Raw genomic sequence first — 12,938 nt, 5'->3', positions numbered from 1 at the left:
TGATAAAAACATGATTGAACAAGCTTTGTGGTGTGCTGCTCGAAATTTAAATTACTATCAAACCAAACACCAAGGTTCTTTGCCACAGGCTTAATGTGATTTACTAGGGAACCAGCAGATGGCAGTATTTGATTTGCCATCTGCTGGGACCCGATGACCAGGATTTCTGTTTTGTCTGAGTTCAGCTGGAGGAAATTATTTGACATCCATTTTTTAACTTCACAAAGGCAGTTATTAAGTGAACTCAGCATTCCAGGGTCTGTGGATCTGATGGGCAAGTACATTTGTGTGTCATCAGCATAAATATAAAAAGAAATATCGTGTTTATGGATAATATGTCCAAGGGGAAGCAGATACAAGGAAAACAAAATGGGTCCTAAGACCAACCCCTGAGGCACACCATATTTAACTGGACAGAATGAGGAGACATAGTTGTTTACAGACACGCAAAACTTCCTATTTGACAGGTAGGATGAAAACCATTCTAGGGCAGTACCAGAGATCCCCATCCAGTGCCTCAGTCTGTCTAGCATGATGTTGATGATCAATGGTGTCAAAAGCAGCGCTAAGGTCCAGGAGTACCAGGACTGAGCACATGCCTTCATCAGCAGACATTAAAAGGTCATACTTTTCAAATAATTTGTTATTTTCCAGTACAGTGAGCAGCTGTTTGGACACAATTCTTTCCAGAATCTTTGCAATAAAAGGCAGTTTTGAAATTGGTCTAAAATAGTTCTCTCACATCAAAACACATCATGCCTGTTTGTCATTAAAACGATCTCTATTAAGGTCTTAATTCAATGATTTCATGAAAATATCCACACATAAACACCAAACAGCACCAAGAGCCTTTAAATTATTACAACTCTCTATGGCACATTCACGTTCACTAAAAACCACGTGTCAACCTTATGGTGGCACGACAGGAAAATTCAGGGGATCGCCAAAGTCAGTAGGATTAGGTGCTCTGGGGAACACAAACACCCACACAAAATGTTACCCAGATTCCCAAAGAATCTGGCTATTGTAACTCCAACTTCAGGTTTAAAACTCCCTTTCTCAGGAATATTTGAGTAAAGCTTGATTTGTCACTGGTGTCTTTCTTGTCTAAATTGTTTCAACTCTCTCATGTCACTCACTTCAAAGCGCTGCAGCGCAAGCTGGCATATTAATGACAGAATACAGCTCAAACACCTTGCTTTCACAGAAAATCTCCAGCACACAGTCGGATTTACAAATATTCTCTAACTTCTAACACTGACTGACATGTTTATGCCTCCGAGAGGTTTCATACAAATTGGGTCCCCAACTGATGTTTTGATGTCTCCATGTATATTCAAATTTATACCCTATATTTAACATTACTGAGATCCAAAATGTATTTTGAATGTTGTCCATTACAACTGGGATTCAGAAAAACAGATAGCAGATTTCGTCACTTAGCTTTGCTGCTATTTAGCCATGCTGATACTTTTGTATTTATTTGCCCAGGTTTTAAGATATTTGTCTCTATGATTTCTGCCTGCACCCCAAAGCAAAGAAAGTAAATGGGATTTTGTTTCTGGTGCTAACAGCATTTTAAAAAATGTTAAAAATTTTAAATACAACATAAAATGTATCTACACAAACAAGGTACCTGTTCTCTGGATAATTAATATCCAGACAACAGGTAGGACATTTTCTTCATTAGTTTTCATAGGGTCTATTTCTTCAGTAGTTAAGATAAGATAAGAAAACCTTTATTTGTCCCACAGTGGGGAAATTGCGGTTTGCAACAGCAAAGACAAGAGCAGAGATAGATAAGTGTACAAAGTAGCATAAACAAGTGTCAGACAAGAAAGTACCGTTCTTACAGTAAATAAAAACAAAGTTACTGTACGTTAAATAAGACTAAACAGACTATGCCTTATACAGTACAGTCTCCTGTGGCATAAATAAATACTGGTAAATACTGTTAGTTCCAAATGACAACTGCTTACAGGATGTTCTCTGGATCTGGAGTAAGAAGCTGTTTGAATTTTTTTGCCAAGCACCAAAAATTCAATTCAATTCATCGCATTGGAGTGCAGACAGAAATGGCAGAAACAAATATCTCTCAATATCTGGACAAATAAAACCAAAACTACCTATAGATAACAAGACAGGTAGGGAATTTTCTTCGTTAGTTTTGTAAATTGGGTTATTGTTTCCAAGCTGTGCACACATGAGTCCAACCTTGACATCTGTCATGTACAAATTTGGACATAACCAATCACAAACTAAGCTTCTCTTGTACCCAGAGCAGTCTTTTATGCATGTGGTACATATTTGTCACTTTGGAGTGGAGCGTTAACGGAACCTGTAAGAGTTGCACTGATGGAATAGTTAGTTTTTCTTGCCCAAAGTCAGATGAAAATGTTTTATGTGTTAAATATGAAGCTATATAAAACCCCAGCTATCTTAGCAGACGCATTAAAATGACAAATTGTAATTTTACTGGGGTTCATCAGGGACTTCCTGTAGCCTCCTTATGTAAAGACAAAACTCTAGAAAGTTACAAGCCAAGCTATATTTCATTTATAAAGAGGCAGGCTCGCTGTTTCCTCCTGTTTCCGGGCTTGGTTGAATGCTAAGCTTTACCGGCTTCTAGCTGTAGCTTCATTTTCAATGGACTTTTTTATACAAGTGGTATAGATCTTATCATTTAAGTCTTTGAAAAGAAAGTGAATAAGCATCTTTACTTAAAAATGTCCAAATATTCCTATAATCTTAAACATAGAAATGATCTCCAAACCAGGCTATACTAAACATTCAATCTGACTGCACAGTGATCCTTTCAACACAGCCACAGTCTCAAAGCACGGGTCATTGACTCGGCTGAGAATCAAACTTGTGATGTAGTGCTGATATGGCAAAAGTTTGGGATAACTGATTTTTGCATATTCGTTTGACATGCTATTTCCTAAAGCTGTATTTTTATGTGTTGTCGGAAAAAAATACTGCCAAAACAGAAAGTATTCATCCACTCTATGTGTAGCCAATTACTTCACACACTGTTTGCATCCATTAACTATTACAAACCTCCACCTGCCTTCTGCTTCTCACCTCTTCCATAGTCTTCTTCAAACTTTACATCCCCCTCAGCTCCAAATTCCCTAAATGTATTAAATCCATTCTGTTTCAACACCACCATGAACTGAGATCAATGACTTTATTCCCTTGCCCCAGATGCTAGCATTTCCCCGCTCCCACCTCTTCTCACTCCTATTTCAGTCTAAACAGGCAGAATCCAGAACCAACAGGTTAGATATCAAGAAATATGTTGCCTAATTATAACAGCTGCATTTATGTGCTGTTGCACGTGGCATTTGGAAATTATCAAGAGAAACAATAACAGATGACATGACTTTCACAAACACGCTAATTATTTGATCTCACAAACAGGCCCCTGCTAGATCGGCCGACCTTGAGGATAAGCAACAAGCTTGTATTGTGGACTATGTGGTGAACAATGCGTGTGCATGTGTGTGCGTGTGTGAGATGTCTATGGAGGTAGGGGGAGCATTGGCTCTGCAAACTATAATTACACTCACGCATGCAGACGCGCCATACCACACACAGGCATTCCTCCCTCCACGCAGCAGCAGAGGAATATAAGGAAGCGGCGAGTTCAGATAAAGGCGAGCAGACTGGCCTGCTGCTGCTGTGCACAAAAGGGTGTGAAAAGCAGTGCGCAAAGAAAGCAAGAGAGATGAGAGCAAGGCATGATGGTTTTGTCCTCTATTTTCCCCTCCCACTCCCTGCGTTGTAGCCTTGACGGCTCAGTTTATTGTATGCTGTATGCAATGCCTGGGCCCTTCAGGTACATGTGCAGGAGCTGTACAGAAACCACAGCTCTCAGACTGTACATGAAAAACTAGCTGCTGATATACTAAAGAGGTGCATCTGTGTTTTTTTCTGAAAGAATATTGATTTGAAGTTTTCCACGCTGACTGGAGATCAAATTGCCTTCTAGCACACGTGATTATAAAAGAAAACTACTGTGTAGAGAAAATAGATGATCATTTTTATTAGCAATTCATGTGTGGAAAACAAAAACTAGGTGCACCTCATCTCCAGCATTCGTTGGAAAGAAACTTTCACAATTGATAGCTACAAATATTTGCAATAATCAAACATGAAATTTTATGTGAAATAAATGTTCCATTGATTTTTAAAGGCTTGCTTTATTCCAGGTCAGTGCTACAAACATTGTTTTTTTTTCCATTTGCAGTGTCCTGGTCAGTGAATGAGTGCAACACCACATACACCTTACATGTTTTCACACGATCTCAACCAGGTGAAAGATAATGAAGCTGTATGTAAGTCTTTCATTATGTAGAGTTAAAATCATCTTCAGAATACTTATCTTTTCAAACTTCATACATTCGCTTTTCATTGTTGAAATGCTTTTTTCTTGAACTACTCTTGTAGAATCAACTCGAATGTGTTACATTTTCCTTGAGAAATAAAGGTCTTATTTTTAACTATAACAATTTGTTGAAGTCATGGCAGCTTTATTTTTAAGGAGGAAATTAGCAACTTCTCAGAAAGAGAATGACACTCATGAATTGAGCGCAGAGTTTTTTTTATCAAATGCTATAACCTGTGAAAGGTTATATGGCACGGCTTCATCTTGATTAAAAAGGAGACACTGGAAGGGTTACACCTTTCTATTACAGAAAGGCGGAGGAATCAAATCTCACAAATAGTGGTGTTGGCCTTTATTTTTTAGAGTTTACACTTGCCATTTTTGAAGTTCTCCATTCTGAATGAGAGTAAACAAATCAATATAAATTGTCTTTTGAGCTTAAATGACTGCCAGCTAGCTGTGTTTGTACAGTGTCTGACTGGAAAACATCTGTTCCCCTCAAAAGTGGTAGTATGCAACAGGTAAGCAGGTTTTATGCCTATTTTGAGCCTTCATAATGTTTACATACATTCCTCTGTGAGCACTGAGATGAACCAAACTAGACTTTTGTGTTTTGATGAGTTTCCAACTAGAGGTGAAACTCTATGAACGTATGCACTGACTGAACAGCGCCCCAAGGTTGTAGTTAAATTAAGGATGCATCATGTGTTGTATCTCTGAGCAAATTTTGAATAGATTAAAAATTATGTGACCTCATTGTCCATAGAAACTCCACTGCGGTTACAGTAAATCTGTAGTGTACAACAGATAAAGAACAAGCTTTATGTAATCGTCTTGCAGCTCGATACTGTGATTATCAGCCTTGCTGAAGGTTGCAAGTAAGTTACACAATATCATGTTTTTGTAGTAGTGCCTTATATTTGAGATTATTATTGTGAGAAGTGAAGAACCGACAGTCATGGGGATACAGTATATTTAAAGATAGAGGACACATCATGTGCACTAAATGTGTATTTGTTGTCCCTGCATGTATTGTCACAAGCTATTTCTTACCGCCGTAGTAACCGTAGGCCCCAGGTCCCAAAATGTCTGGATCCTCCAGCCGGCCTCCAAGGGGCCTCATCCTCCTCGGGCCCCGGAAGAAGGCGTGCCGCCGGGCGCCCAGGGCACTCAGCTGCTTCATTCGTCGCTCTTTGGATCTTCTGTTCTGGAACCAGACCTGCATCGAACCAGAGAGACGGGCTTAGAGTTATCACCTGATCTCATCATGTTAAAAGGGTTTTAGCTTAAACTGCAGCCTTTTCTTCCGGATGTCATCGTTGCATCGTGCACAAAAATGTATGAAGCACCTACAAATTAATATGCATCAACATAATTTTAGGTATTTTCACCGCTCCATTCAGTTTCATGCTCCCTGTTACAGAGTTCGCGTGGGAACCATAATTCAAACGGGACTTGAACAAGTGTTTTTTTTAAGTCAAGTTTGATTTCTTTTTGACAGATTCAAGGGGTGGAAAATTCATTTAAAGAGCTCTTATTCAAAAACTACAAACTGACAGATTTGCTACTGCCTTATAACTGTACAAATTCTCTGACACCTCTGTAACCACTTTGAACTGCATTCACTGTACAACCATTAGCTGTGGCCTTTTTTCATTTGTATTAATTGAGGTTTCCGTTCTTGGATGTCAGCATTAAAATGGCTCAAAGTCAAAACCAACCAAATACAAGATGTAAATGCTTCATTGTATTATCAGAATCACAGAGGTATGATTAATCTAGTAATACCAGAGGCATTTTGTGTCTGTAATTCTGGTGGGAAAGGGCTTTTACTTTTAATAGAAATGTTACAATATATCTCTGGAAAGCACAAAGTATCAAAGACCAAGTCAGAAATGAGGAAAAGTATAAAGATGTGTCATTTTAAATTAAGCGTCTTATCTCTGGCAGAATATAAAGACACTTATAAACTGGAACCAGAAAAAACACTTTCAGCTACACTTTTTAGTCTTGAACACACACTTTTCTTTTTATAAAATTAAGATGAATAAGCAATATAAATGCAGCCAAATACACAACCTGTTAAAATAAACAGTCGAAGCTATAAATCAGAGAATAAAAGGGCTTATCACTAACGTTAAATAAACTACTCTTTGAAGAGGAACAAAGGAGGGTTTAAAAATTGGAAAACTACACACCATATGGAAGAATGTCTGCATTTTAAGCACATAACACATCTTGTTTTGCCTTTGCATCACTGCTGCATAATGATGTATGTTCACCCTAGCTAGGCTACACCAGAGGCAGAATCCCACTGTGCTGCAGATTAACAAAAACACACACACAAAAACACCTAAAACCACTTAGGCTCTGTTCTATGTGCTCCAGCGGCGAAGGCGACACCTGCTTATTGAGAACAATCGTCTAACTGTAGGGTACATTTTTATGGAAATGCTCTCGCTCCCCTCGAGAGAGCGTTGCTTAGGGATTACATACACATGCTGGAGAAGCAGCGTGGCTCACAGGGCTCCCCGTGTTTAGAGCAATGGTATTTAACAAGCAATGAACGAGGAGGAAGATGACAAAACAGAGCCTCCATTTTGGCTCCAAGCAAAACACAGGGGTGGGGATCACAGATGGAGGGATGGACTGCCCGACTGCCTGATTGATTGACTGATTGATTTATTGACTGATTGAGCTCTGTTGGTGCAGCTCTCACACACACACACACAGCAGGCTGCAGTATATGAAGTATATGATATAGATGAGGCGGTGGAGAATCCCTAGCCTGCTCTAATAAGCAATGTGAACAGGCTGTAAGTGAGTAAGAGCAGAGAGGTGGGAAAGGGAAGGGTGGTATGTAAATCTGTGAAATCAGCGATAATTACAGTGAGTGCACAAAAAGCCACATCACAGTTGGCAGAGATGGTGCTAATCATCCTGACACAGTCTGCACCCAGACACCGAGTGTGTGTGTGTGTGTGTGTGTGTTTGTGTCTATGTGTGTGTGTGTGTGTGTGTGTGTGTGTGTGTGTGTGTGTGTGTGTGTGTGTGTGTGTGTGTGTGTGTGTGTGTGCGTTGGAGACAGACAGAGAGAGATCCAAAACAGTGTATGCTTGTGTTAGACTGCAAAAACATGTTTGTATGTGGGGTTCCTCTTGCTTTTGGCAAAAACAAGACCAGCTTCTCACTAATTTCATGGCTGTACAACACATTTGATTACTGAAAGAAACCGCTGTCTGCACAAAATAAATTGTATTCTTTAAAAAAAGCTAGTTTTTATTATATCCATGCATCCATAAATTGGATTACTAGATCTTAATTTCAGAGCATAAATGAACGCCTAGAGGTATGGATCTGGAAATGTGGAAATTGGAGGCAAATAGGAATTAAATTATTCCTGGAATTTCTTTTAATAGTGGGGTGAGCACCATTCCATTTAAACATTTAAAAAAGTAACCCATTAAATTTAATTGTCAAGCAGTGTAAGAGTTGATTTCCAGGTGTTGAAAAAAAAAATGTTTTAAATTATAATAACCTAATAACACAGTATTTCTGCAATATGGGATTCATTGTTAGGTGGGAATATAAAACTATTGTATGTTGTTGGTCATTGTTGCTTTTGATATATATTTATCTATTTGATTGTATATAATAGTTTGTTTATTTTTACATTTCTTTGTTCAGTTTTTTTTCCTTGTTAGCTGAATGCATGTTTTCTGTAAATTGTTGTGATTGTAAGAGCAATTTAAACTCTGGATTCAAATTCCTTCTATGTAGGTACACATCAATAAAGCTGATTCTGGTTATGATGTTTTGCTATTAAACTATAGTTTTTTATACAGAATAATATCCAAATTAAAATGCAAACTGTCATGTATTATAATTTTAGAAGTATTTTTCTATCATTGTCATTTGAGGGAAGAAAATCACAAATAAAACAAAAAAAAACAAAAAATCACATCAGAATGCATGGTGGACAATTTACATTTGAACATATTCTGCTAATAGAGCACACCATGTTTTGACATGTATCCATAAAATTATAATAATCTCTTTGCCTCTGCATTAAATTAAGAAGTAATTTCACTGATTTATAATCTGTCATTTCTCTCTAATTTGTCTTTGTCTCGGCAGATCCTCCCTCATCCACTCCACTAACACCAGAAACAAAAGACAGCTGATCTTACCTGGATGACTCGCATGTTTAGTCCCGTTTCCTGGGCCAGCTGTTCTCGGATATGCCTGGTTGGTTTCGGCGTGGCGACAAACGCGGCCTTTAACGTTTCCAGCTGCTTGGCCTTGATGGTGGTCCGGGGCCCCCGCCTTTTGGTCCCCGAGTTCTGCTCCTCATTCTCAATATTGTTCGTTTCCTTATCTGAGGACGTTGAATTGTCCGTCTCTTTTATGTCGTCCTGTATTGGGTCCTGCAGATCCGGCGATAAACTCCTATCCGTACACGACGACACTGGGGAACGGGAGGGAAAACCAACAAGAGGAAGGTCACGATCCGAAATGTCAGGCAGGAGGAGGAGGATGTGTGGTGGTGGTGCTTTAATTAGGCCTTGAGATGCACAGCGGCAACACAAACTACACTGGAAAATATGTCTCCAAAACATGTCTTATATTTAACTGTAATGTGTCAAAAAAGGCACTTGGATTAAATTTTTGCTCTTGTTTTTCAAGCAAATTTGTATGTTGCATTTTATACATTTCTTTTAAATGTATTTGTTATTTGCAGATTTGTACTCAAAGTATTCCTGTCATAAAAATAGTACAAAATAAACTGTAAGCATAATATTTATAATTAAAGGCCTAGGATAAACATGTAAAATAAGATATTTACGTAGGAGATCACAACAAAATGTGAACGTGTAGAACAGGAGAGTGCATGGCACTGTCAGTACACCGGGTGTGGAGTGGGATTTCTGTCCTCGTGTGCTTTCTATAAGGATGAATAGACAGTGGAAAGAGGAGCAGCACACACGACCAGACTAACATACTCATCCCCAGTGGATCGTGGCGTACAATAACAGAAAGCCATTGTCCTGTGGAGGTAAATATTGAAACCATTCATCTGACAAGGTTGTTGTGAAACGCTCTCCATGGACTAGTGGAAATGTACAACAAAAACAGAATCTTGGAGTTCATTTAAAGGCGCCACTCATGTCTATTGTCCCCCTGAAAGGCCGGTTGCCATTTTCTTTATCAGATGCATAATATAATATTTATCTGTACGTCAGCCATAGTAAACATACAACATTGTCACAAATATGAGATTTTCTGTTGCTTTTAGTGACGGCATAACACGGCGTATTGTATTATAGTGTCGATTACCTGAGTTCAAATTGACTTCCTTAATGGCCCCGGAGGTCAAATAATCTTCTTTGCACACAAACTTGTTTTCGTCTATCACATAGAGTTCCTCTCCCGTGGAAAGCTGCTTGTTACACACCATGCAGGTAAAGCAGTTCAGATGAAACACCTTGCTGCGGGCTTTGCGGACCAAGTCGCTCGGCGAGATTCCTTGCAGACATCCCGCGCATTTTGTGCCAAACCGCCTGGAAAAAAGGACAAATGAATGTGAAGATCAAAGCACACACAATGATAACAATAAAACGTTTAACTCGGCATTTCGGCTATATCTATAACAGCCTATATGCATATCAGTGACAATAAAAGAGATTGTTAATAGGCCTACCATTATATTTTAGTAGGATAAAATAATTGGAGCACTAATACATATATTTGGAACAATATTAATAAAAGTCAAATTATAATAATGCTAAAAATACGCTACTCTTACTTCCAAGCTAATAATGCACCGACAAATACCATCGCAAAACAATAACAATAACACTGCTACTACTAAAAAAAAATAACAACAATAATGCAATACTTCTTTTTTCACCATTCCAGTAAAAACATGTTAAATTCTATAAAAAGGATATATATATGTTTATTTATTTAAGTATTCTTATTTATTATTTCGGTCAAGTATTAACCTAAGTGATTAGTAAACAATTATTCACAATAAACAAAGCCTGTCTGCGTCTGTCTATACAACTGACTGAGAGTATTAATAGTGGCGCGCGGATCATTAATAAAAAAACAAATAAATAAAGCCCAAGTCTGGCTTTGCTTTTTAAAAAATTGGAGCCAGGAAACCCGCCTGCTCATTATTTTGATGGAGGTGCTCCGACAATAACCCCACGCAAAACGTATTAGTGACAATCAACGCATTGTAGCCAAGGATATATTATAGGATTACGCAGAGTGGGAGCATCTTAGCGTGAAAATCTTCTCTTAATCCATATTCACCCGCTTAAATACTGGGTGGGAAGACTCATCAATTTGATACACAAATAGCCAAAAATAAATTCAGCAGAATTCCCCTCCTGATTTTTGGATGAGGCAGTGTGAGCAGAAAAAGAGGCGGTGACTGTTTTGTGTCATTTTCACCATGAAAAGAGGTGAGAGGAAATATATCTGATGGATATATGCTATCTGCAAGGATGCCTTTACTAGAGTTTTAGCAGATGGTTGAGGTTCACATTGGGCCTACTGTACCTGGGTTTTCAGCCAGCCTCTCGGAGGGGGTGCTTAAGCCTTTGGGTGAAAGCAAGCACTCCTTTTGTGGAGCATTGTTTTAACACTAATGTAGGCTTGTCTCTCCATTTGCACTGGTATCGCTTCACTGTCCCTCTTTCACATGCATGGCCAAGCCTCCCCCAGCGAAAGGGCACAGCTCTACTTACACAACAAATGGACATATTAGGGTGATTACTGTTTCGCCTGGCTAATGGCTGGCCATTTAAATCCACCGCTTGATGGGGCCTGCGGTAATATGATGGCCAAGGCCGTGCGAGGCCAATAACAGCCCGTCCCGACAAAGGCTAATGCGTCTTACATGTCATTAGACAATTTGGGAGAAAATAACTGACACATACAAATGAAAATGATGCTAAGAGAGTGCGACGGGACAAACAAGGGCTTCACTTATCACTCAATTACCTGAAACACTTTTTAGGGATTGTGAACCGGTTAATAGCCTAATGGGTGTTTGAAAAAGTGTTGTCTGGATCTGGAAAATAGATAAAAATGCTAAGCACAGAATACACGTGGCTACACAGTGAAATACAATGATTAGATGTTCTTTTATTGGAGAGGCCCTTAAAAAAGTCTATAATGTGACTAATATTTTATCTTACAAAGTAATTATAATCCTACATTTTAGCACAAATGAGTTATCAGGTGTAATTTTACTTTTATTACTATAACTTTGTTTTTTTCCAGGCACGCGTTAATAAACTGTTTTAACCTATGACTTAATATGTCGGCTAGACTTTGAGGGCCGCATTATTATTGTTATTATAGCCTATCTATTTTTTTCTACACATTTTTGTAGGCTACTGCATCCATAGACATATTGACCTAAAGTGGTATTCTGGCGCATTTTGTTGTGAAGACTGCAGAGCACAGTTTTAAAGAACTCTGAATCCAGACTCTCTGTTACCTGAAAAAGTCAATTTTGCAATAGAGCTTTCCGTCCCTGGAGAAGCACTTCTCGGTCAGGTTGCAGTTGCACTCACAGCACTGGACGCACTTGGCGTGCCAGGCTCTGTCCAGGACGTTGAGGAGGAACCGGTCCAGGATGGGCCGTTCGCACCCGGCACAGTGGACCATCATGTCTCCGGCCTGCAGAACGCCGAGTGCCGACCTTCCCACACGGACTGCGCTGCTCGGACTGGGGCAACCCGGGTCTACGCGGAACAACGTCTTGGCTCCGGGAGGTTTGCTGTCAGGCGAAATCTTGAGAAGCCTCTTGTTCAAAAGCAACGGAGTGACAGTTCCCCGGATTTGTTATAGTCCTGGTCCTGTTTGGTTGCTGTCCTGGCACTTGTCACAATCCACAATCCAGAGGAGAGGAAGGGAGATTTCATCCGCGCCAGCTGATGGACTGCATAATGGATAAACCAGAGCTGTTTTTTCACGAGCACACTGTTAAAACATCATTACTCAGACGTGTTTATTTCTGGTATTTTATCCCTCGCACATGCTTTGTTTTGGGTCCAGTCATTTCCTTCGGGCTCACCTCACGTCGCCACTTTCGCATCACTGTGCCTGGGTTATCACGAGGTTTTTCCAGCGCGGCGCGCATCCTGAGCTCAGATTGGATGCCGCCCCTGTTAATTCCCGTGCCAGGAGAGCCAATCAGAACACAGTTGTTATGGTTACACGCTCATAGCTGTAGCCTCCGAGCAAACCTGGATCAGGGCCGTGGATGTTGGGTGTTTAGTGGAGCTTTTAGAGGCCAGCTTGCATGTGGAAGGTTTCATGGTGTCATGGAGGCATCTCTGACTTTATAGTGGAAAAAACATCCGCTCCTGGTTTGACACCAACCCTGTACCTCCCTGCAACATTTTGATCGGACCTTAAACTTGAAAGTCCACAAAAACGGCGAAGGTTAGGAAATACCTGTACAACAGGCAAGGGAGGGAATCTTTAAATGGCACGGCGCTGCCACTGGAATGAATGTGAATAGATG

At 39.7% G+C, this 12,938-nt stretch overlaps 1 protein-coding gene across 1 annotated transcript in view; it reads right to left on the bottom strand.

Annotated features, from left to right (window-relative positions):
- Positions 1 to 12,079, bottom strand: part of lhx5 (LIM homeobox 5) — a 21,765-nt gene extending 9,686 nt beyond the window's left edge. Inside the window, exons 1-4 of the mRNA XM_046067108.1 lie at positions 11,907 to 12,079; positions 9,728 to 9,951; positions 8,581 to 8,858; positions 5,444 to 5,609 (exon numbers count right to left, since the gene is read on the bottom strand). Of these exons, the coding sequence (XP_045923064.1) occupies positions 5,444 to 5,609; positions 8,581 to 8,858; positions 9,728 to 9,951; positions 11,907 to 12,079 (841 nt within the window). The remainder of the gene's footprint in view (positions 1 to 5,443; positions 5,610 to 8,580; positions 8,859 to 9,727; positions 9,952 to 11,906) is intronic.
- Between the last annotated feature and the right edge of the window lie 859 nt (positions 12,080 to 12,938).

Source organism: Micropterus dolomieu, linkage group LG13 (assembly GCF_021292245.1).
Source record: "Micropterus dolomieu isolate WLL.071019.BEF.003 ecotype Adirondacks linkage group LG13, ASM2129224v1, whole genome shotgun sequence".
In the NCBI taxonomy this organism is placed as follows: Eukaryota; Metazoa; Chordata; class Actinopteri; order Centrarchiformes; family Centrarchidae; genus Micropterus; species Micropterus dolomieu.
Note: the sequence above shows the minus strand (reverse complement) of the source record. Positions and strands in the feature narration are given on the sequence as shown.